This window comes from Vicia villosa, linkage group LG3, assembly GCF_029867415.1.
Source record: "Vicia villosa cultivar HV-30 ecotype Madison, WI linkage group LG3, Vvil1.0, whole genome shotgun sequence".
Lineage (NCBI taxonomy): Eukaryota > Viridiplantae > Streptophyta > Magnoliopsida > Fabales > Fabaceae > Vicia > Vicia villosa.
In genome coordinates this window covers 118,150,878-118,177,679 of record NC_081182.1, presented here as the reverse complement: position 1 = coordinate 118,177,679, position 26,802 = coordinate 118,150,878, and the positions used below count along the sequence as shown (strand labels likewise).

Below are 26,802 nucleotides of genomic sequence, written 5' to 3'. Positions count from 1 at the left end.
CTCTTCCAACAAGTGAGGGATGAGATGCTCGAAGACAGATTGGCAATAGCAGAATTGAAACTTGACTGGATTGTTTTCACATAGCTATTTATCTTTATAAATATTTTCCAAAGCTTTATGACAATTTCCTACTTCTAGGATTGTTGTCTCCCTGTGCTAATCAGCCTATCATGGCTCTTTTTCAAAAAATCAATGCAGTTTAGGCTCAAAATCACTATTTTTACTTTTTCTGTTTTGAATACGTAAACGTCCCAATGATAATTCTGAATGAACATGTGCATTTGAATATGATTGATGTTTACCAGGAAAAACAGGAATAGCATTCAGGTAATGTCCCAATTATCTGGACATCATCCCATCAGAAGAAAAATCCCCAAGAGAAACACATTTCTCAGCAAATTCCTCAATAAGATTTTCTCTCCAAAAGAAGTCTTATCCCCCAGCAGGGTTGTTCCAGATTACTATCCTCAGAAGGTGTGATCTCCACACCCGGACTTGGTCAGATAGTGCATCGGAGGATTATGCATCTTCCTCATTCCCACTTAAAAGGGCATCAAAATCAGAACTTCCAACTACCTTTCATTCCCAAGCAGTAGTCAAAGATCCTTCAACAGAGTACCATGGTTCTCAAAGAAGTTCCCCAGCCGAGGGTACTCAAACAAGACAAAAGATCATCAACAATCACAATATAGTCATATCCAGATGACTGGCGGAAATTTATTTTCCCAAATAGAAGCTTGACATCATACATCATACATCATACATCATATATCATACATCATACATCATGCATCATGCGCATATTCATACACATATTCATACACAACATAACATGCATATTTCTCCTTTAGCTCACATTACATGCATCATAAACATTGCATATCACTAACTTGATTTTTTCAGGCAGACGGATATCTTCAACAAAGATGTTCTCAATCACATGCAGTGTTCACCTGAATTCCATGAACGGTTCTCTCAGATATAATCAAGCCGAAGATTCATTCTGATCACTTATCAACTCAAAAAAAAACAAACATCACAGATCTAAAGTCGATACCTCAGACGGTTCCAGAACGATCTAACATCGAAGATCTAAAGCTGATACCTCAGACGGTTCCAAAACGATCTAACATCGAAGATCTAAAGCTGATACCTCAGACGGTTCCAGAACGATCTAACATCGAAGATCTAAAGCTGATACCTCAGACGGTTCCAAAACGATCTAACATCGAAGATCTAAAGTCGATACCTCAGACGGTTCCAGAACGATCTAACATCGAAGATCTAAAGCTGATACCTCAGACGGTTCCAGAACGATCTAACATCGAAGATCTAAAGTCGATACCTCAGACGGTTCCAGAACGATCTAACATCGAAGATCTAAAGCTGATACCTCAGAAGGTTCCAGAACGATCTAACATCGAAGATCTAAAGCTGATACCTCAGACGGTTCCAGAACGATCTAACATCGAAGATCTAAAGCTGATACCTCAGACGGTTCCAGAACGATCTACCATCGAAGATCTAGAGCTGATACCTCAGACGGTTCCACAATGATCAACTTTTTAAATCTAAAGCGGAAAAACTTTGGACAAGTTCCATAACGATCATCCTCCTAGACTTAAAGCGGTAACCTTGGACGGTTCCGAAACAGTCAACACAAAGACTTTCAAATCCTTCATCAAGATATAATCAATGGATTCATTCTGATGAACGAACCATCAAATACAATTGCCGGGTGGCATCTGAAAGCCCATCTCAGGTAATGTTTCAATCTGCCAACAACATTTCGCAGACGACATTCAAATGCAACTTCCAACATCTCTTCTGATCAAGGTAAGTGCAAATTTTCAGGGCATCTAAATATTCAATCATCTTCTACCTTCAGATTTCAGACAATCTCTTCAGGTTTAAGAAGATTGAATAGGGGCAACTGTTATACCCCAAAATTTGCCCGCATCTTTTTTCAAGAAAACTCCAATCTAAAAATTAAGAGTCTCATATAATCATGGATTTTTATTTCAATAAATATCTTGACATGTGAAATACTTAGTTTTTAGAATTTTTCTTATACAGTATTTTGGCTTACAATTGAATTTATTCTTACGCAAACGCCAAATACTGTTTATTACTTCACACATGCTATTTATTTATTTACAGATAAATAGTACTGACACAATTGGTACAAAGTTAAATCTTTTGCAGGCGCAGGATCAGGAAACTCAGGTTGTACTGGTAACAAGTAGATTATTATTATCTTTTGTTTCCCATTAATTTTTGTAATATATTCCATTATTTTCAAAATCTTTTCAAATCTCTTTTTCAAAAAATCAAATCCTAACTTTATTCTATACATCTCTCTTTTTCCCAACACTATCATACACTTTCTTTCAAATCTTACTTCCACTCAAATTTTCCTTTTGTACGGAATCACTTCATTCCCCAACGTCTCTATCCTTCTTTCCATTCTATAAATACCTCTCATTTTTCCATAAAAATCTCACATCAAATTCTAACTCATCTCTCAAATTTCTACTTCATATCCATCCTTTCTTCTTCCCCGACAAAATGGCGAAGTGGTGGGAAACATGTTTTCTTATGGTCATCACCATTGCTACGGTGATCATGTCTTTTTTCTGTCTACATAGCCCGGAACACTGTGGACCTGGGATGCTTGCACTCCCAATCATCTACATGTTATTATTTGTAGCATGGGTTATTAATCGTCATTCTTAAAATTTGCCGTATTTCTTATTTCTTAAATGTACCGTTTATTCGTCGTACTGTTCAATATAGTATGTAATATTTGTACTGTCAGTATTAAATGTTGTACTATTTGTCATAATGTTGCTTAATTATTCAGATAATATTTTGTGTGTTTTCTGCCAGTCAAATATTCATTTTTCTGTGCATTAAATGATTTTCAGGGTTATTATCGGTAATTTTGCTCGCGTACAGTAAATATTAGTTATTTATTATGTCTGTGTTTTTAACAAGTCATGTAAATAAACTTTCATCTTTCACATAAAACAAAAACAACAAAAAGAAAATTAACTTTGACTGTTGATTTTTCACTCTAACTGCTACATTAATACCCGAACAGTCAGTTGACAGTCAAACTGCTGGCAGTACAATTCTCAATGTTTGGTACCATCAATCAAATCAATCTTTTACAAATAAAAATTCCAAGATTTTTGTCCTAGAAGTCTTCTGAATATCACATGATTAGCAGAGACTCAACACTGCACAAAAATCAGGTACGCTTAACTGTCTCCTACACAAACAGTCCCTGACTAAGGTTTCTTGTTTTTTCAGGACAAACAAGTTTTTGAGACCTCAAATGGATTTCATGGACATCCATATATCTCAAAGTACCATCATACAAATTTTCAGACTTCAATTCACTCAGACGCACCGTCAGCAGCTCAAACAGTCAACAGACGACCCGTTTGACCAAAAAAGTCAACAGACAGTCAAAAATGAAATTTTTTGTCAACATCCATATTTTGTCAAAGGATTCATCATTTGATCATTGGATGATCATAATTCATCAAGGAAAGATCAAAAATCAACAAAACCCTAAGATTCAAAATTAGGGTTTTCTCCTAAAAAGTCAACTGAACTTTGACTGGTCATAACTCTCTCATCCTTCATCCAAAAAATTCAAACCAAAGCTCATTTTGAATGAAATTCAATTATCTTTCAAATGCAATTGATCCCATGGTCATTACATTCTCTATTTGAAAAATATGAACAAAGACATTACAGGTCATTTTCAAAGTCAACAAAAAGACACTTTTTTCAAAAGGACACACAAGGAGCATCAAAAATCATTTTGACATGAGACCAAAGACATTGGTTAGAGGACTCTTTGAGGTTTCCAAAAAGTGCAAGATCTCCTTCATATGACAAAAATTGAGGGATTTACACCTTGTTGAAGTTGGCTAAATTTTGGGAAAATACATAAAACCAACATTGCTCAAAAATGTATTTTTTCCAAATGGGGCCAAGTTTTCATGGTTCAAACATGTTTGCCATGATATTATGGGCCTCCCACAACCAAGACAAAGCCCACACCATTTTTATCCATTTTGGCTTAATTTTATCTTATTTTAAGATTAAATGAAAAAAGAAAATGGAAGGATAATGGATAGCTTAGTTTCTAAGCATGAGTCATCCAAGAATCTTCAATTTTCTGCAGAAGATTCAGGTACAAGGCAAGAGCATTGAAGAGAAGCAAGACTTGGTCAACAATTCAAAGGTTTTAATATAAAAAAATCAAGAATTCAACAAAGGCAACTAAAGGCTTCTTGGCTTCAATTCTAAGCACAACATAGCCTATATAAAGGCTATAACACTTCACAAACAAGAGAGCACGAAATCAGAGCCAAACTTCTGCTTGTAACACACTTGTAATCACTTAAAGTTTTCAAAGAAATTTCAAATTCGAATTTTGAATTCAAGTCAGTTTTCATACAAACTAAACATTCAAACACCATCCTCAAGCATCACTGAACATATTCCAATCACTTCCAAGTCTTGAAACTCACTGAATCAAGTACTACGGTCACGATTGGTTCGAACTAAAATCAACTTGTATCTCATAATCCATGCATGTTTGACAAGATGTAGACATATATTTGAGTTTAGTTTGATGTCCTGATCGTTTCTGGACATTTAATTAAGGTTTGGTTGAGTAATCACGAAGTTACCATTTTAGGGTTCATAATTTCAAAATTAGGGCTTTCTGAAATAGGCAAAATTACAGGTTCTAAGTGGTACCATTGAGTTCGTATGGACTAGACGAATCGAACGGACATGTCGCGCCAAATTTATATGCATGTTTGACCCTATTCGCTATTTTGCAGGTTTAGGAGGTATCTATTACAGTGCTTTTATTACAAAAACGTTATTAAAGGTGCTGGCTGGAGGTTGAAGACGATGAGGTGTCTCCACCTCATTGGATAAAACGCGCGCGTGTTTTTTTTAAATAACCTATGATTCTGTGCTTTGCAGTCTATGCTTTTGCCATACGCCTCACTTCAATCACCTTCTGATCCACTTGCCAGCTCATCCTACGTCCCTGACACGCCAGTCCATACCATGGACTCTCCAATCAACTACATCTGATTACTATCCTTTTATTTTTCTATTTTATTTTAATTTCTTTGTTAAATTAATTAAAAATAGTTTTAAAAATCCAAAAAATACACAAAAAATATTTTTAAGTTTCTAAAATAATATTTTATTTTCTAACATAAAAATATTTTATTTTTCTTCATAATTTCAATATTTTGCATAATTAATTAGTTTATATTTATATATTTGCTTTTTAATTATTTTAACCAATAAAAAATCATAAAAATTTGTTCTTCATATTAAATATTGTTTATATATTATAAGCTAATTTTGTACATATTTTGAATAATTTTCTCTTTAAGTTTTAATTATTTGTGTAATTATTTGCATAATTATGTGTTAATTAACTTAATCAATTTCAAATCAATTTCAAAAATTCAAAAAAAATTAGTTTTGTTTTAAAATTAATTAGCAAACATTTTGAACATATTTTGAACTTAATTTTTTAGGTTTAAATTTTATTTCCACCTTTTCCTCATTTTAATTAAATTAATCATGCATTAATCATAATTAAAATAAATCATAAAAAATCCAAAAAACATTTCTTTATTTTCTTGCTATTTAAATTCCTAGATAAATGTATAGGTTGTCAAATTCATGTAAATAGCGTAGTTTACATTTCCCGCACAATCGATGTAATAGCGTAGATTTACTTTCCGCATTTTACATTTCCGCATTTTAAATTCTAGCATATATAAACTGCGTGTATGCCAAAGATAAAATTGAACCATTAGATCACTAACTTCAAAGATAAAATACCTGAATCCAAACACAATCACATTTGCACCTCTTAAAGTAATCCCTTCTCATTCTTTTCAAAATCAAAGTCAAATTCTACTGTTTCGAGTACAAAATCGAACCTTTTGTTTATATCCAGTGAAAGGATAGATTTTTAAAGGAAATAGGATAAAGACCTTATAACTCAGGGTAGACCTCCTAATTTGCTTGCTCAAATCAAAAACAAGTCTCTCATATATCATTGTTTTTCCAAATCAAACTTTTCAAAAAGACAATACTTTGTATATATCCAAACAAGGATCATTACGAAGTTAACGCTCTTTTTTTCAAAGCATCTTTTTAAAGATAAAAACACTTTGTATACATCCGCACAAGGATCATTACAAATTCAATTTACAAAGGTATTTGAAACCACATATGAGCATTTTAAAGCAATTGAAAAGTGATCGAAAACAAGTGAGCTAAGCAAACTAAAGAGCCCATGGATAACCATGGATACAAAGGGTGCTAACACCTTCCCTTTGTATAACCTACCCCCTTACCCAGAATTTCTTAAAGGTCTTTTTTCTGTTTCTTTTATAAACCTTTCCTGAATTGAATAAAATAAAAGGTCGGTGGCGACTCTCTGAATTTTCAAAATGCGAAAGGAGAAACAATAAAAAGAGTCAGTTCACGTATCTCTCCGCGAGAGGTATGGCCGAAAACGGAGGTCCACACTTAGAATCACTAATTACAAGATAATATAATTGAATATAATCACATGATTGTTGCACCCACGCACACTTTTGGGGTAACCTCTCTGTTGCCTGTTGCCTGTTGCCTTGTTGCCTTGTGTTTTTTGCAGAATAGCCATGTCCCTCGAATACGAGGATACCTCAGCCATGTTGCCTCGATACAAATAAAGGTCATAAGTCCCTAATGATGCTGCCTTCGATACACTAATATGACCTCGACCCTCAGAAGTTGCCTACGAAAAAGGCTGAGGTATCTTCTGGCTGCCTACGAAAAGGCTATTCTGATCCTTCCCTTTAGACTACCTGCCTCCCTATGGCATGGGACAGTTTTAAGGCGAACGATAACTCGACGACCCTTCAACCTCCAAATGAAAGGCTTCCTGCCCTCTTATGGCAAGGATAGACCCTTTCACCTTGAAAGGCTAAAAGAACGTTTTTTTAAACTATAAGGTAATTACCCCTAATTGCTTTGCCTTGCTCTAAAAAATCTTTTCATATTCTTTCTCATAAATATTCAATAAGGAAATGCTCATTTACAAGCTAAAGTCCTTATTTTCTTCTTCTATATTTCTAAACTTTTTTTGTTTCGAAAATGAGCAAAGCAATTAAGAGCCCATGGAAAAGCATGGATGCAAAGGGTGCCTTACACCTTCCCTTTGCATAATTATCCCCGAACTCAAAATCTTTTTAAAAGGTATTTTCCTGTTCTTTTAGCCTTTCCGATATTTGGATAAAATAAAAGTCGGTGGCGACTCATGCTTAACCGTACATTTCAAATAAATCCAGTTCACCGTATTACAGAACTGGCGACTCTGCTGGGTATTTTTCGAATAAAAGAGGGGTTACCTTAAAAGTATAGGATTCACTTAAATGTATTCTATTGTTTGCTTTGCTTGCTTTATTTTTTCAGGGTTGTTTTGGGAATTAACTGAAGGACGAATCCTACACCCGGATTCAAGTACACTTAAGATTAGGAGCGGCATAGTCATGGAGACCCCCCTTGTGCATGCTTGGGGTTGGTCAAAATGAAGTTCGCACTTGAGTTAGGCCTCCATTGGTTATTGTGTACCTCTTTTGCATGAGAGAGGTTTATGCATGTATCTTTGGGTGCGTCGGAGCTCAGGGACCTTTAGTCACCTTTAACCCATCTTAACTTTTAGGAACGTAGTGGGAGGGCTATTCTTGGTGCATGCCAAGTTATGGTCGCTACCCGATACTACAGCTCAGATAGGTTTCTTCCTAAAGTATCATTGCGTGGTATGCATATACCATGTTCGAGGGTGCTTTAGAGGGGGCTGACAATTCTGAGTCACTTGGTAGAACCTATTGCTGAAATCTCCTTATCCATAGAAATACCCTTGGGAAGGACACCTGATCAGACCCCATGCAATACTTAAGCCAAAAATTGTGTGACTTGTGTGACTTGCGTGACTTGTGTGACCTGTTTGTGTTTGCTACTAACCTTCGTTCGTTGCAGGTTTTGTTGAAAGGACTTGTTTGTCCTTACCATCTCGCACTAAGTCTAACGAACTGCATTCGCATAACATCATGACATCATGACATCATAAACATAACATGATTAACTAACCCTTTCAAGGATCTTAGGAATTTAGGGTGCACAATTTCAGGTGCTCTTATCAAGGACTGAATTCCTATCTAGGGGCAAGAGGATTTATTTTCCTCTAGTCACATGCCTTCCGATTCAAAGACACAGTACCTATCAAGGGGCAAGAGGATTTACTTTCCTCTGGCCACATACCTTCCAGTTCAGGGACATCATACCTATCAAGGGGCGAGAGGATTTATTTTCCTCTAACCATGTACCTTCAAATTCAGAAGTATCCCGAATCAGAGGCGATGACCCACTCGATATGGTGAGCTCGATTCTCAAAGAAAGACGTTCCAAGACAAAGTTCAGATTTCTTCAGACAAAGGCGCGACCAAATCATTTTTTAATGTTGCTAACTAAATTCCTAATGATCCTTGAAAATATTGCATTTGCATCCATAACATCGCATAACAGGTTTCTCACAACAAGTATCTCATCCTCTCTTGTTGTTTACTTCAGCATAAGTGGATTTCGAGCAATCAGTCAAACATCTCCAGGTTCGGAATACCCGATCCCAGACTTTGATTCTGAACTCACCCAAGGGGCAAGAAGAATTGATGGCACTCTTATTCTTAGGATACAATTACAATGCGAGATGCGCTTATTATTCAAACAATCTTGGTTATGGTATAAAGGATGGTAGAATGTTGAAGCGTGCGATTAAAGATTTAATCATGACACTCAAATCAGAAAAGACCACGACAATGAAGTCACGACAACTGAGTCACGATAATGGAATCACGACAACGAAGTCACGACAACTGAGTCACGATAATGGAATCGCGACAACTGAGTCACGATAATGGAATCACGACAACAAAGTCACGACAACTGAGACACGATAATGGAATCGCGACAACTGAGTAACGATAATGGAATCACGACAACGAAGTCACGACAACTGAGTCACGATAATGGAATCATGACAACTGAGTCACGATAATGAAATCACAACGACAAAGTCTCGACAACTGAGTCACGATAATGGAATCACGACAACTGAGTCACAATAATCAATTCACTCATATGATCCAGACGCTCAGGGCAAGCGAGCCAACGAATTCTAACACCTACACTCCTGACTATAAACCCAATGCGAGGTGCGCGTACCATTCCAACAGTCTTGGACATTACACAAACAATTGCTGGACATTAAAGAATAAGATTCAAGATCTGATCAATGACAGAGAAATCAAATCCAACCCTCCTGAAACCCCTGTGGTGATCATTGCTCCTATGCCTAGTTGTCGCACGCTCGCGAAAAATGAACAGAGTCGCCACCAATATATTTATCCCATAAGGGAAAGGAATATCAGAAAACCTAACAAAGGAAGGAACAGGGTCTTGCGACCAGAGAATCAAGGTACGGGAGTCGGTTACGCAAAGGGGAAGGTGCTAGCACCCCTCACGCCCATCGTACTCGATGGTATCCACCTATGTTTGTTTCTATCTAAAGGGTGTGTACTATGTCTATGTCTAAATGCAAAATGAATGCAAAATGTAGGGAAAAGAAGGATTATACTCGCACGGGCCCTACCCCGCTGCCTACGTATCCTTTTCAGGAATCAGAGTTACCGTAGCTCGGCTCACGATTTTCTGTTTGTTTTTGTGTTTTTAAGTTGGGCGGAGTTAACGTTCGCGCTCTTGCATAAGGGATCGACCTACGATGCGTACGAGCGGAAATAACAGTGCCCTTAGGTGCCAACGAGGCAAAAGAAAAAGAAATGATTGGTTTGTGTCTTTTAGGGGAATTCCATGATGACGAAGACCTACTACAAGGCTTCGCATCACTTCCTTACTTTGTTTTAAATCTGACCATTTATTAGTGTTTTAAGTGTTTTTGGTTAGGTGTTTTTTAAGGGGGTTTATTTGTGACTTAGATCATACCAAAAAAGAGTTTTGTTTTGCATATTTAGAGAAAGCACATCGAGGCCTACGCCACAATCGTTTCTCTAAATAACGGTTAAGAAATACATCGAGGTTTCACACCTTAATCATTTCTTCTCCGCTAAGTAAAGGAGATACAAAAAAGAGTTCTTTTGTGAATATTTAGAGAATGCACATCGAGGCCTACACCACGATCGCTTCTCTAAACAACGGTTAAGAAATACATCGAGGCTTCACACCTCAATCATTTCTTCTCCGCTAAGTAGGAAGGAACATACATCGGGGCCTACACCCCAATCATTTCTTTCCTACTATGAAATATAGTAACAGTATGATCTTCATCGATATTTATTAAGTATTTTAAAAGTTTAAAAGGAAAAGAATGAAAGAAGGGAACTATTTCTAAATTCTAGTCTAAGTTGTCTATACAAGGGAATTAAAGCAATAAAACTATACAATTTATTAATAGGAAAAAACTATACATGGGATAAGCAAAGGAAAATCAATATGCGAAATAAAATTGAGAATTATAGCAAACAAATTGGCATTCACAAACACACATACATCAATTAAATCTATGGAAAATCGAGACTAAAATCCATTCCTAAGTCTATTAGCAACATTTATTTACAAAGAAGTGTTAATCGAAGAAAATTCAAACATATTGTGAAGAAAATAATTATTAAAAGGACTAAAACAATTGAGAAAAATCAACAAGAATTTATGACAATTATTCACACACTCTAAAATCCCCAAAATCATTTTTTACACATTTTTATTTGGTTCAAAAAGATTTAAGAAGCAAAAATAAAAGAAAACAAAAAATTAAAATGAAAACTAGAACTAAACTACCAAAGGGTGTATTAGCAGTTTTTAAATGAATTAAAATTATGTTATAAGCTAAACTGGGCCCAAACAGGGAGTGTGGAGAGTAAAGAACGCCAGGCCCATATTTACTACACGGTGGTGCACTAGCAACAAAGGAGTGTGATCTCAGAAAAGTCTCAGGCCCAGAATCGTGAGGCCCAACAACACATACCATTCCACTTTTATTCCATTTTATTTGTCTGGCTGTTATCTATCATTATCAGCATTTGATTATTCTCTTTTAGCATGTGGTATTAGTCAGAACGTGACATTAAGCATCACCACAAATCAATTGGTCAAGTGGTTTTTTTTAATGAATAAGACAAAGGACACAAGCTTAGGTCAATCACGTGAGCACAACACACCAATTAATCATTATAATAAAAACAAAAGGCCAACAAAGTGGGAAACCGGAGCCAATGGTATGGCGCCACGTATTCAAACGGAGGGGAGTGAAATAACAAACTTCAGACGCCGGAGCTCAGCTCCGGTCGTCTTCCTCGGCCGCGACCACCACCGGCGAGATCGAATTGCGTCCAGAAATAACAACCGTTACCACCGTCTGGCTCGGATTTTCGTGCTGAGCACGAATCCGACATTCATTTTCATCAATTCCTCCCCTAAATTCTTAACTGAATCATGTATGGCAAATCCTACGTTCATGAAAATCACCCTAACACATGTTGCATTCACCAACACGAAGCTCATGATATATAGAACCTAAGCATGCTACTCAATTATTCAAACAATAAGCAATGCGCACGTAGTGAAATCCAGTTCAAGCTTTAAACATAACTCATGCAGATGCAGCACCGAGTGTATGGCTTATTGCATATGATCTAAGATGCTGAGAAGGTTCAAAGATTTACCTGATAAAATCTTGGATTCAAATAAACCACAAAGAACTCCGCGATGCTATCTTTGATTCCTCTTCGTCGGTGGCGAGCGATGTTTGAACTGGATGTGAATCTAAATGGAGCAGTGGAAGATCTTGATGCGTCGATGGTGATGGTGATGATTGCGTGGTGATTATAGTTGCAGGTTGTTGCTGATTGGTGAAGATGATAGGGGTTTTTGAGTGGAGGTCGTGATGGTTTGTATATGATGAAGATGGAGGTGATGGAAGTAGTTGTTCAGTCACGGTGGAGGTTGGTGAAGAATGGTGGCTGAGAGTGGTGGCTATGGTGGTTGAAGAGTGGTGGTTGAAGTTTGTTACAATTTGTAACAAACTTTGAAGGAGGGTGGGAAGAAGGAATCGGGAAAGAAAAGAGAGAGTGAGGAGAGAATTTTTGAGAAATGAAAAAATGAGAGTGTAACTTGAGAGAGGATGAAAATGAAGCGTGTTATGTTTATATAGCATGAAGTGGTGATGCATGGTGATTATGGTGTGGAGTGTGTAGTGTAATATTCCCTTTCCATACTTAGTGACTAAGGCTTTTGCAAATGAGGTAACTCTTTGAGGTGCTTTTCACGTGCCTCCCCCATGCATGGTAAAAAATGGATATTCCATACGTGTTGCAGCTTTATGTCATGGTACCTCACACGCAACTTATCAATGTCCACGAGCTTATCTTCATGTGCACATATCTCAAGCTATGGTCCACGACATGACCCGCTCCTTAGCTCAATGTGAAGAGGGTATAAGGCACAAGAGGTTTGATGTTTGGAAGACCTTGAATTGGCGTCTAGAGATGGAAGAAAAGTAGCCATGAACTTGTTGTGTCATCCTTGTATAGACTCCACACACATGTGACATGGAATTGGCCCAGATTTCTAACAAGGACAAGACTTGGTCAGGACATAACTTTGAGTATTCTTATCTTGCTCCACACACATTCAATAATTTCCTTCTATGGCTTGTTGGAAAGAGGACATAGCAATGAGTATTTTGACACAAAGCTTGACCTCAATGGGAACTTATAGAGGGAGAAAACTGGGCTTGAATTCAGCCCACCATGTGTTTGTAGAAATGCCTTGCGCGTGACCTGGATCTTGGCCTGCCTGATGCTGCATTCTGGCCAGTGTGAGGGCACTACTTTGAAAGCTTGCATCTCACTCAATATTTGTTCAATTATTCCAATTCTTGTCTCAATGGATAGAGGAGATGGCAAAGAAGAGAATGATACCAAGTTTGCATTCATGGCACTTCTGTAGAGCTCTAAAAATGGCTGGAGATTTGGCATGCCATGTGTTTGCTGAAATGCCAGGTCATGACCTGACTTGTGACTTGGATTATGACTTGGTTAAAATGAATTTTCAGCAACTTCACACCACTTTAACTCTTCATACAAGCTTCAAATGAGAAAGTGTCCAACTACAAAGTTGTTCTCCTCCATGAGAGGAACAACTTTGATGTTGGAATTTTCTTCAAAAACTGTCATTTGCCACGTGTAATCTAGTGCTGAAGTGGGCTGCTCGACAAGATTTAAAGCATCAAAAATTTTCTAAGTGTTGGAAACTTCTCTTTTTGCTATTTTGGCAACTTTTTGTCGAACTCCCGATTTTATCCATTCTTTGACTTTTCTTGACTGATTTTCCACCAAAAGTCAATATTTGAATAATTCTTCTGATTTTGACCCCAAAAGTCAACTGTTCTGATTTTTCCGACTATTGGTGAAATTCCCGATTAAATCTCCTCCAATCAAATCCAGTCAAACGAACACATCCACATGGTCAGTACGAGAAGCTTTTCACACATAGAAACCATTCCTGATTAAATGTTGACTAGAAGGTCAACTGGTTGACTTTGGTCAAAGAAACCCTGATTTAAAGAACCGGATGATTTGCAAGCTACTACCCTTCAACCAATACCTTGCCACAAAAGTTCTTTCCTGCTGGTCTTTGATTGATACCAATGATATGCGTGCATGGGTATGGATTATGACCTAGGTGATGTATGTACATGAATGCAAAGCCTAAGCCAGTTAGAAGCTAAAGGGTAGGACAAATTTGGGGTATGACAGCTGCCCCTATTTAATCGTCTTAAACCTGAAGGTGAGATTGGCGCTAGCCTTTCAAACCTTCGAGGTGGAAGAAGATTAAATATCAAAGTACCAGAAATTTTTCCTGAAGAGAAGATGGTATAAATGTTATCCTTATTTTTGTTTTTGATATCTGCTGGGGAAAGAGAATTTTTTTTTTCTTGCTTTTTCTGGCGGAAATATTTACAGTGAGCAATGGTTGGATGGTGATAGCTTGTAACGTAGCCCAAGGTGCCAATACAAGGTTCTCAAAGGAAGTGTTTACTACATGGAAGTGGTCGGACCAGAAGTATGTCTGGTGGAAAGGTAAGATAGACAAGTGTTTTAAAGGAGATACAGACGAGTATCGACAGAATGACACATACGAGCATCCAAAGGGAGATACAGACGAGTATCAAAGGAATGACACATACGAGCATCAAATGGAGATACAGACGAGTATCGAAAGAATGACACATACGAGCATCAAAAGGAGATACAGACGAGTATCGAAAGAATGACACATACGAGCATCAAAAGAAGATACAGACGAGTATCGAAAGAATGACACATACGAGCATCAAAAGGAGATACAGACGAGTACCAAAGGAATGACACACACGAGCATCAAATGGAGATACAGACGAGTACCAAAGGAATGACACATACGAGCATCAAATGGAGATACAGACGAGTATCGAAAGAATGACACATACGAGCATCAAAAGGAGATACAGACGAGTATCGAAAGAATGACACATACGAGCATCAAAAGAAGATACAGACGAGTATCGAAAGAATGACACATACGAGCATCAAAAGGAGATACAGACGAGTACCAAAGGAATGACACACACGAGCATCAAATGGAGATACAGATGAGTACCAAAGGAATGACACATACGAGCATCAAATGGAGATACAAACGAGTATCGAAAGAATGACACATACGAGCATCAAAAGGAGATACAGACGAGTACCAAAGGAATGACACACACGAGCATCAAATGGAGATACAGACGAGTATCGAAAGAATGACACAGACGAGCATCAAAAGGAGATACAGACGAGTATTGGAAGAATGACACATACGAGCATCAAAAGGGAGATACAAACGAGTATCGAAAGAATGACACAGACGAGTGTTTGAGAAGCTTGGTAGATGGACTTACTGGGGATTGGAATTTAGTTTTGAAATGATTTGCCAGGACGGAAGGCAAAGGATACGCAACACGGGGGTTGGATCTTAAAAAAAATTTCCCGTACGAGGGAAGGAATCACGGAGGCTAGGGACGACTAGGCTCGGCAATAAGATGACAGTAACCACGGGGATTACGGGGATATTGATGCTTACGAAGCATAAGAATTACATTAATCCCTCAGGCCAAAGGCGGGGTGTAACTCTTCAAGAGTGGCAATCGTTCGAATTGCCACACACCAAGTATGGTTATTCAAACAGTTGAAAAATGAGATGGGTTGAATGCCCACCCTCATTCACACTCTAATATGCACGCAACACACGGGAAATAACCTCGGAGACAACGATTCTGACGAAGAAAGACATTGTGTCCGATCCGTACGAGAGAGAGAAAACGAGAATTCCTCTGGGGGGTTAAGGATACCAGGTATCGGCGCCGTGGCATAAGGAGATTTGTAATGTAGTAGCAGGTATCAATCGGAGTTTGTAAGGACGACTCCTTTGTGTGGGGATGTATTATTGTCCTAATTGAGGGCTGATTTGTATTATCTGGCTTATGCTTTGTATGCATGTTTGAATTTTTCATGGCGTAATGATCTATTTTGATGGATATGCTACGCTTTTGAGGATGTAACGTTACATGCAATGGATTCTATATGCAGATAGTGCCAAATAAAGGCCCTTGGTGGAACAGAAGAGTAGGATCATTGGGGTCCGTTGCTTGTGATCTTGAGACACCATTGTGGGTGGGCGTTGGAAACCTCATAGTGCCAAAGATGATTGGCAACTGTGTGGAGGATTAGAACATAACTCTGTTGGGGAGGGAGTGATTTTGCTCGACTTTCCTTACATCCTATACTGCTTGGGGAAACGTGAGTTCTGATGGACACTTCTTTGTCTGCCGTATAGGGGAGAGACATGGATTTCTTCCGGTATCTTGTGCTTACCAGTACTGATGAATTATACGCTTGAACTTTCACGCGGGATGATGACGACCTTTGTGGCATGTCGTAAGCCAAGATGACGACTGGAACCTGCAACCTGCACAGAAAACAACGTTTGGGTGCAAATGGTGCCCCTTAGAGCACTTTTATGTTTATGTAACATCATGTTTCGTTTTGATTTTGTGATTATTATTCCCCATGTTTTCAATGCAATGTTTAATAACGAATTAAATCACACCTCGCATGCGAAAAATGAAAAGCAAGAAGGAAAGCTTTTTATCAAAAGATCGTTTTATTGATGGAATGCCTATGAATAGGCTTCTGTACAAGGAAGCAACTCCTAAATGAGGTAGTTGCGAAAAAGAAAATAAAATGCAAAGAGCAAAATGGCAAAGAGAAATGCTCGGATTTCCATTAAAACTGATATTACTACAGTTCCCATATCCTCGATCCTCTCAATGCTCTGCTTCAGAAGGGTAATGGTTGGATTGATCTTGTCCGTTCTGCCAAGGGCGTATAGTGGCCTTTGTGAAGGATATTCAGACTGCAGCCTCTCGCTTTTGATCCCTAACTTTTGCCTGGATCGCCCTTTCGGGTTTTCAATCCAGCGGGATGCCCCTTTTTGCCTAAGTCGCCCTTTCGGGTTTTCAACTTAGCGGGTTATTCTTTTTTTTTGTTTTATCCCTAATTTTTGCCCAAACCCTTTTGGTTTGCCGGGATGCCCTTATTTTTGCCTAGGTACGTCGGCCTAGCGGGTCTTTCATGCGTAGTATTTTTTGACTGAGTCTGAATTGACTGGAAGCGGAACGTCTTCCCCATCCATCTTTGTCAGGATTAAAGCACCACCTGAAAATGATTTCTTCACAATGTATGGTCCCTCATAGTTGGGAGTCCATTTGCCCCTTGGATCGGTGTGAATTGGCAAGATCTTCCTTACGACTAGGTCACCTGTGTGGAATTCTCGAGGCCGAATTTTCTTGTCATACGCTTTCTTGATCCTTTTTTGATACAACTGGCCATGGCAGATAGCAGATAAGCGTTTCTCCTCAATTAGATTGAGATGGTCAAGCCTCGTTTGGACCCATTCTGTTTCATCGAGCTTGGCATCCATCAAGACTCTCAACGACGGAATTTCCACTTCGACAGGTAGTACGGCCTCCATACCGTAGACAAGAGAGAAGAGAGTTGCCCCAGTTGAAGTACGAACCGAAGTTCTATAGCCATGCAAAGCAAATGGCAACATCTCATGCCAATCTTTATACGTTCTAACCATCTTCTGGACGATCTTCTTTATATTCTTGTTAGCAGCTTCGACTGCGCCATTCATCTTTGGCCGATAGGGTGATGAATTGTGATGTTCAATCTTGAACTCTTCACACAACTCTGCCATCATCTTGTTATTAAGATTGGACCCATTATCAGTGATGATCTTGTTTGGAACCCCATATCGGCATATGATCTCTTTCTTGATGAAGCGAGTAACGACTTGCTTGGTTACGTTCTTGTAAGAAGCGGCTTCAACCCATTTGGTGAAGTAGTCGATAGCAACAAGAATAAATCTATGTCCATTTGAAGCTTGCGGCTCTATCCGTCCAATCATGTCTATGCCCCACATAGCAAAGGGCCAAGGCGACGTCAGGACATTCAGAGGAGTTGGAGGAACATGAATTCTGTCAGCATACACCTGACATTTGTGACATTTCTTTACATACACATAACAATCACTTTCAATTGTCATCCAATAATACCCTGCTCGCAAGATCTTTTTGGCCATAGAATGTCCACTAGAATGAGTTCCAAAAGATCCTTCATGAATTTCCCGCATGATCAATTCTGCTTCGTGTCTATCCACGCATCTGAGCAAAACTGAATCATAGTTTCTTTTGTACAGGACGTCTCCTGACAAGAAGAATTTGGACGCTAACCTTCGAAGCGTTCGCTTATCACCAATCGTAGCATCTTCGGGATACTCTTGCTTCTCAACATACCTCTTGATGTCGTAATACCATGGATTTTCATCATACACATCTTCAGTAGTGAGACAGTGAGCAGGGAATACATGTGCAGGTTCTTTGTAACGGAGGATCCTTATGTCTGGCACTTCTTTAGAGGAGCTAATTCTGAACATAGCTGCCAAAGTAGCCAAAGCATCTGCCAATTGATTCTCCTCTCGTGGGATATGATCGAAAGTGATTTCCTCGAAAGTGGGCAACAATTCCAAGATATAGTCCCTATAAGGAACTAAATTGGGGTGTCGTGTTTCCCAATCACCTCTTACTTGATGTATGACCAAGGCAGAATCCCCATAAACCTCAAGGATCTTGATCCTCATATCAATGGCTGCTTCGAGGCCCATTATGCAAGCTTCGTACTCTGCGACATTGTTTGTGCAATCAAAGCATATTCTAGCTGTGAAAGGGATGTGAGTTTGACGAGGAGAAGTCAAAACCGCCCCAATACCATGGCCCATAGCATTTGATGCACCATCGAACGTGAGAGTCCATCGCTCTCCTGGTTCGGGTCCTTCATTATCATCCAGTTTCATGATATCTTCATCAGGAAAGTCAAACTTCATTGACTGATACTCTTCTAATGGCTGATGAGCAAGATGATCTGCAAGGACACTTCCTTTGATGGCCTTCCGTGTGACATACTGGATATCATATTCTGATAAAAGCATTTGCCATCGGGCTAGTCTTCCTGTAAGGGCCGGTTTTTCAAAGATGTACTTTATCGGGTCCATTTTGGAGATCAATAGAGTGGTGTGAGTCAACATGTACTGCCTTAGTCGGCGAGCAGCCCATACCAAAGCACAACAAGTTTTCTCGAGTAGTGAGTAACGGGTTTCACAATCGGTAAACTTTTTGCTCAGGTAATAAATGGCGCACTCTTTTCGACCAGACTCGTCATGTTGGCCCAGCACACACCCCATAGATCCTTCAAGCACAGTTAAGTACATAAGAAGCGGCCTCCCCTGAACCGGAGGCATGAGGATTGGTGGCTCTTGGAGATACTGTTTGATCTTTTCGAAGGCTTCTTGGCAATGGTCATCCCAACGGATATCTTGATTCTTGCGCAACAACTTAAAGATGGGTTCACAAGTGTCAGTGAGATGAGAAATGAACCTGGCTATATAATTCAATCTCCCAAGGAACCCTCGAACTTCTTTTTCATTCTTCGGTGCTGGCATATTCTGTATTGCTCTTACTTTATCAGGGTCGACCTCAATCCCTCGTTGACTCACAATGAATCCAAGTAATTTTCCTGATCGCACTCCAAAAGTGCACTTGTTTGGATTAAGCCTCAACTTGAATTTTCGCAAACGAGCAAACAATTTCTCAAGGTATACCAAATGTTCCTCCTCAGTTTGGGATTTTGCAATCATATCATCGACGTACACCTCAATCTCTTTATGGATCATGTCATGGAAGAGGGTCACCATCGCACGTTGATATGTTGCACCAGCATTCTTAAGACCAAAAGGCATCACCTTATAACAATACGTACCCCACGGAGTGGTAAAAGTAGTCTTGGTCATATCTTCAGGAGCCATCTTTATTTGATTGTAGCCAGAAAAACCATCCATGAATGAGAACACCGAGTACTGAGCAGTGTTGTCGACTAGCACATCAATATGAGGCAGAGGAAAATCATCCTTCGGACTTGCCCTATTCAAATCTCGGTAGTCGACACACATGCGTACCTTTCCGTCCTTCTTAGGAACAGGTACGATGTTTGCAATCCAAGGAGGATATTCGCATACAGACAAGAAACCAGCCTTCAACTGTTTTTCAACTTCTTCCTTAATTTTCAAAGCCATATCAGGTCGAGTTCTTCGTGGTTTTTGCTTTACAGGCGGACATTCTGGTTTGAGCGGTAACCTGTGCATAACTATATCCGTGTCTAAACCAGGCATGTCTTCGTATGACCAGGCGAAGATGTCAACATACTCTCGAAGCAGCTCAATCAACCTTCTCTTTACATCACTTTGCAAAGCAGCCCCTATCTTGACTTCTCTCTTTGCTTCTTCTGTACCGAGGTTGATGATTTCTATGGCTTCTTGATGTGGCTGAATAGATTTCTCCTCTTGTCTCAAAAGTCTTGCCAATTCCTCGGGGACTTCACAATCTTCCCCACTATCCTCATCAGCTTGGTCAATTGGATTCTCAAAGATATCAAGACGTGGAACTGTAACATTATCATTTTTGATGGAGTTCGAGCCGGATCTGCACGATGGATGATTTATGCCTTAGAATGCAACACATAAAAAGAAAAAAAAGAAAAGCTTTGCCATTTTTGAAAAAGTTTTTAAAGTAAGAACAAAAATGAAAGAAATGGAACAGTAATTGCATGCGAAGATATGATTTTCATTCAATATTAAACAAATTGAAACAACATGGGGGCCCTTCTTTATACAAGTGGTCAAAATGCTTAGGGCGAAGCACATGACTTATCGAAACAAGAAAATTACATCTCCATAAAAGTGACTCTAGGGATGTCCAAGATAGTCCAATTGTTGAGTTCCTGTCCAGGCGCAGCATGGCAAATGAATCTGGAGAGATCTTCTTCATCATCATCATCCACGGCGAGAACTTGACTTCCAGAACTGGTGCTTGCACTGACGAACACTTGAGAAATGGGGGGAATCACCTTCTTTCCAGGAATTATGCTGAGCTGAGTAGAAGAAGATGGTTGATACCCAAGGCCATACTTGTCTCGCTTCTCTTGAACGTCAATCAGCTTGCCCCAGGCACTATGGGGAGTACCAGCTTCTAAGAAAGCCTTAGCATCATTTAAAGACGAGAGGGGCGCTCCGAGTTCCTTCTTATTCTCGACCACAAGGAGTTTGTCAACTGACACAATCTCTAAGGCTTGAAAAGGTGTCTCTTGTATCTCTCCCTCCACTTCAACATAACGGTATGATGCCAGATTATTGACTATCAAATCCTCTTCACCAGTGATCACAACAATCTTGTCATTCACAACAAATTTCAAACACTGGTGGAGAGTAGATGTCACAGCTCCAGCAGCATGAATCCAAGGACGACCCAAGAGGCAAGTGTATGAAGGGTTTATATCCATAACGTAGAAGGCAATGTAGAACATGTGAGGACCAATCAAGACAGGCAGATCAATTTCTCCTTCTACGGACCTTCTAGAACCATCAAATGCTCTAACACTCATAGTGCATGGTCTCATCATAATCCCATCCATACTTAGCTTAAACAAAGTGGCCTTGGGCATCACATTAAGAGAAGAACCTGTATCAATCAAAACTCGAGACAACACAGCATCCAGACACTTGACGGAGATATGCAATGCTTTGTTGTGTGCTCTACCCTCAGGTGGGAGTTCATCATCAGAAAAACCCAAACAGTTGCCAGCAGCAATATTGGTCACAACCCCTTCAAATTGAGGCACGGTAATGTCTTGAGTCACATGAGCGGAAGCTAGAACTTTCATTAAAGCCTCACGGTGAGCTTCTGAGTGCACCAAGAGGGACAAGATAGAAATCTTAGCTTGAGTTTGGTCAAGTTGATCAATCACCTTGTAGTCACTTTTCTTAATGATTCTCAGAAGTTGCTCAGCATCTTGTGCATTACGTGTTACAGGAGGGTCGACAACAACTTGCTTTCCCTTTGCTTGTGCATTAGCGTCCTTATTGGTCTCTTTAGGAAACGTAGGAGGGGCAGCAAAGATCCGACCACTACGGGTAATGCCACCAGTGCCAACAATATTTGTGATGCTCGAATTACCCACTGGAGGACAGTCATACTTCTTCCCTCGAATATACACAGCATTATAACTCCAAGGAACAGCTTTAGAATCATTCACATGAGAGGGAGCGAGAGATGAGGTCGAAGGAATTGAAGGAGCATTTGGAACCTGAATAACCAATGGAGTTCTCGGAGCCTGAATGACCAAGGGAGTACTTGGAGCACGAATGACCAAAGGGGTGCTTTGATTCTTTGACACCTCAGCAGGATAGTAAGGTATCTCTAGAGTAGCCACATCTTCGACAGGAACGACCCTTTCCACTCTAAGAACACCTTCATCCATTAGCTTCTGGATTTCTTCTTTCAAACTAGTGCATTCCTCAGGGTTAGAAGAACATTGCAGACAGTAGTCATGTAGTTCACACAAAACCTTTTGTTGCATAAGATATTCTCTGACAACTGCTAGCGGCATCCTAACCTCGTTAACATCATTTACCAGGATCTGATCATCACACAACTCAATAGCATTGGCCGCACCAGCATGAGGAGGCATAGGATTATTCTGCACATTAGGACCAGTGGGAGCGAACGAGATAAGCTTGTCATCAAGGAGATCCTGAACTTTGTACTTCAATGCCCTACACCTTTCGATCGTATGGCCTGGAGCACCTGAATGAAATTCACATCGAGCATTAGCATCATATCCGGGAGGAAGAGGGTCAGGTGGAGGACCCATTTCGCGGAGTTGCACTAATTGACCAGCAAGCAATTGGGGGAGAAGTTGAGCATACGACATTGGAACCGGATCTATACGCCTGTCAGGGTATCTTTGCCTTTGCGGACCCCTCTGACCTTGAGGCCTGGGATTCTGTTGGCGATTCTGAGGAGTAGCAGCTTGTTGTTGTGGTACGAAAGGCTGTTGGGGTGCCATCCATGGTTGTGGAAGAGCAGCAGCATATGCTTGAGGGACATACGGACCAGGAACAGCATAAGGCATCGGATAATAAGGAGGTGGAACAGCAGAATATGCAGGAGCTCGGCCTTGGTCAACAGAAGCGGTGCTAGTTTCACCTTCCTTCTTCTTCACAAACCCAGAATACGGCTTTTTACCATTACCACTTGAGGTGCTAGGATTAGTAACACCTTGAATGGTACCGGCTTTGACACAGTTCTCAACCCTCTCACCAATGATGACCACGTCCGAAAAGGAAGGAGAAGTATTACTAACCATGTGCTGAAGATACGGCCCTTTCAGAGTTCCCATAAACAGATCAATCAACTCTCGGTCTAATAAGGGAGGTTGAACTCGAGCAGCAAGTTCACGCCATCTCTGGGCGTATTCCTTAAAGGACTCTTCAGATTTCTGTGACATATTCTGCAGCTGGGCACGGCTAGGAGCCATAGCAGTATTGTAATGGTATTGTTTCAAGAAGGCATCAACAAGTTCTCCCCAAGTACTGACATTAGACCTCTCGAGTTTCATATACCACTCCAACGGGGCTCCAGTGAGACTATCCTGGAAGAAATGCATAAGCAGAGGTTCGTTCTCAGCGTGAGCGGCCATCTTACGGCAGTAGGAACGAATGTGAGTCTCTGGGCAGGTAACTCCCTTGTACTTATCAAAATCTGGCACCTTGAACTTCGGGGGAATAACAATCCCAGGTACCAAGCACATAGCAGCGGTGTCGAAACTTGAAGTTTTAGCAACCTCAACAGCCTTAAGGCGTTCTTCAAGAGCTTGGTACATCTTAGCAGTCTCGGTCAACTCAGCAGTGAGATCATGTTCAAGATCAATAACCTCATGGTGGTCGTCCACTACCTTAAGTGTCTCATTAATAGGAGTCTCTTTAGTTTTCGTCCCTCCGTCGACTGAAGTGGTAGGAACATCCTTGACCAAACTAGCGACGCTCTTTCTGAGTTCATCCTGTCCTTGAACAACGGCATGGAGAGTCTCCATAAGTTGGGCCATTCTTTCCCCCATAACATCCATATCCCTACGGAGGGCAACTTGATTCTGTTCGAATTGTTCCATGATTCTCTTCTCGTTGTTTCTGGTGCGGTAAGGATGTAAGGAAGTCAGCTTTGTTGTTGAAGCAGAGATCTGTTGCTGAAAGGGACCCCAATTAGTTTCTTGTACAATAACCTGAAAAATGCAATGTGATAATGTGAATGTATGAGTGCATGTGTGCGTATGACGTGATGTGCCATTTTCAGAGTATCCAAGGTTTAATATTGATCCAGAATAGCTAACAATGTGACAAAAGATAAGTGTCAAGAGAAACTAGTTCTTTTTATTCATAACAAGAAATTTAAACTTGGGCAAGCCATACATCAACAAGATAGTTCAACAAGGGAAATAAAAGACCCCATCCAACAAGTCTGGTGGTGGTCAAAACATACAGACTCAAACATCAATCCATCTGAATATAAAACAGAGGTCCTCCTTGTCTGAAGTGCTCGTCGCTCCACTTCTTAGTTTCATCAAACAGTTTCTTGGTTGCTTCTCGATCTCTTCCTTTAAGAAGGCTTTGAATCACCTCATCTTTGCGAAACAAATGCCCATCTAGCTTCTTGCAGCACTCCCTGAGTTCGTCACATCCTTTGCATTCTGGGAGATAATCCTTCTCAGATACGTCCTCCATACCCATCATTCGATCTCTGAGCTTGGCATTTTCTTCTGTTAGTCGAGTATTACGGAGGTGACTTCCTTTCAGTTGAGTCTCAATTGCCATTCTTTTAGTGGTCTCTTCTTCCAGTTTCTTTTTCAGATTCTTCACTTCAACTCTAGCATCCCTTTCTATCTTGAGCTTATAAGCTTTCAAGTCTTCTCGGTACTCTCGCTTGAGTTTCTCTTCTGCCTCTTTCATGGCCCTTTTTAGGATCTTCTGGTGATCCTCGACAATAACAGTAGTATCTCTTTCACCTTTTTCCGTTCTAGCCCTCTTCTGAACTCTGGAAGATCCTCCATTCAGCATTTTGGCTTCGTGTGTCAACTCAACCTTTTTCTGGTCCACAAGACAATGTTTCGATTGCGCATCTGAATTCTTTTCGTGCAATTGGGTGCTTTCCATATCTACCTGGGTACGATTCTCAGCAGGCACAGTGGCAATTGGAATCTTAGGTGGTTGCTCGTACAATGGGTTAACCTTCGGGAAAGGCAACAGGCGATCTTTAACTCTATTTTCAACCCAATCTGTGTAGGCTTGTTTGGCAACGGCATTCTTTTCACCTAGAGAAATCTGATCATTCGTATGGATGCTATCCCAGGCACTCCTCACCTTTTCTAGACCCTTTGGATCGGTTCCCTTTTCAAAGCAAACGGATTCGAATATCTCTTTGTCCAAAGGCTTGTCTTCAAGTGCGAAACCCAACTGACGCAGCGCTAGCTTAGGATTATAATTGATAACACTTTTTGTTCCTATGAGAGGAACGTTGTCAAAAGTACCACAGCTAGTTATAACTTTCTCCACGTCCATTCCAGTGGGACACCAGACAATGTCATTTCCGGTAAGCCCCATGATCCTTTGAGGCCATTTCTGAGTAGAAGTAATGAAAGGACCACTTGTAGGTAGGTGGGACTTAAACCAGGTGTATAGCAACGACAAACAATTTCTTATGGCTCCCCCTTTCCCATATCGAGAGTGAATGGAATAGTACGTATCGGCTAGCAAAGTAGGGATCGGATTCTTATCCACGAAAAGACATATAGCGGCTAGATCAACGAACTTGTGAATGTTAGGGAACATCACGATCCCATAGATCAAAACGGCCAGAAGGGCGTTGAAAGCCTCCCACATCTTTTTGTTGGCCAACTCTTGGGCCTTCTCAACCAAGAAACTCATATAGAAACCATGAGTGTTACCATTCTTCTTCCAATTCCCAAGAACGTCTTCTATGCTCAAATAAAGAGCGTTGGCAATGTTGTCCAAATCAGGTTTCTCTGGGACACACACGAAAGGAACCTTGTGTTGAATCTTGATATTGAGAAAGTGAGAGTACTCCTCGAGAGTGGGAGCCAACTGATAGCCTGAGAAGGTGAAACAACGCAAGTCAGGATCATAGAACTGGAGGAGAGTAGACAAACCCCATTCGTCGACGTGTGAGTCCAAAAGAGTCAAGATGTTTCCATAATTCTGAGTGAACACAGTTTTATTATGACCAGTGATCAATCCACCCAATTGCCCCAACTGAATCAAGCCTTCGCGATGGAAACTGTAAGTGTGAGTACGCCTTGTAGCTTCTCTGGTAGCGGTCACGTTGTTAGCCATCTTGGATGAAAAGTAATAACCTCAGATACCCTGAAAAATGGCATGCATATGAGAAATAATACTATTTTTCTTTTTTTTTTCCTTTTTTTATTACATCTTTTCTTTCTCCTTTTTTTTTTAAAAAAAATAAATATGCCATGATGAAAATGATGCAATGGAGGTTCTCCCAATATGAGAGAGTTGTTGTGTCGTCTCTGAGCAGAATCACATATCATGAGGTCAAAGGTTCGGCATAGGTGCCACACAGCCATAGGAACAATAGTCACCAACAGAACAGAATAGTCACCAACGGTACCTGTCATGTATATCCCTCCCACTCATAGGTGAATCTAGGTCAGGGTAAGGTCATGAAACGCAGTATACGGTCCGCCCGAAGGTAAGCATCATCACAGCGCGGATGCGGGTGACGATAATACCTCCGTTTGAAACCACTACTCTGCTCGTAGTCACATGATCCATCCCGAGACGTACACCTCGAGACAAACCATGCTCCCACTCTATCCTAGGGTACCTAAAGTGCACTCATAGCCTGTGTATTGGGCCTTTTACCTCATAGAATCATCCCCACCCAACCTGCAAAACAGAACAGAAGACCCCAAGGAACACAAAATATAATCCATATGCATGATGTGCAAGCAGAAATGAACATGATATGCAAGCAGAAAATAAACAGGACATGCGAAACATAAAATAAATACATAAAATAAATAAAGGCACGTATAGAGAAAACATAGCACACCC

At 40.1% G+C, this 26,802-nt stretch overlaps 1 protein-coding gene across 1 annotated transcript in view; it reads right to left on the bottom strand.

Annotated features, from left to right (window-relative positions):
* LOC131658859 (uncharacterized) overlaps positions 1–26,061 on the bottom strand; it is a 106,600-nt gene extending 80,539 nt beyond the window's left edge. The window contains exons 1-2 of the mRNA XM_058928109.1: positions 25,878–26,061; positions 24,717–25,733 (exon numbers count right to left, since the gene is read on the bottom strand). Coding sequence (XP_058784092.1) covers positions 24,717–25,733; positions 25,878–26,061 — 1,201 coding nt within the window. The remainder of the gene's footprint in view (positions 1–24,716; positions 25,734–25,877) is intronic.
* Positions 26,062–26,802: the final 741 nt, after the last annotated feature.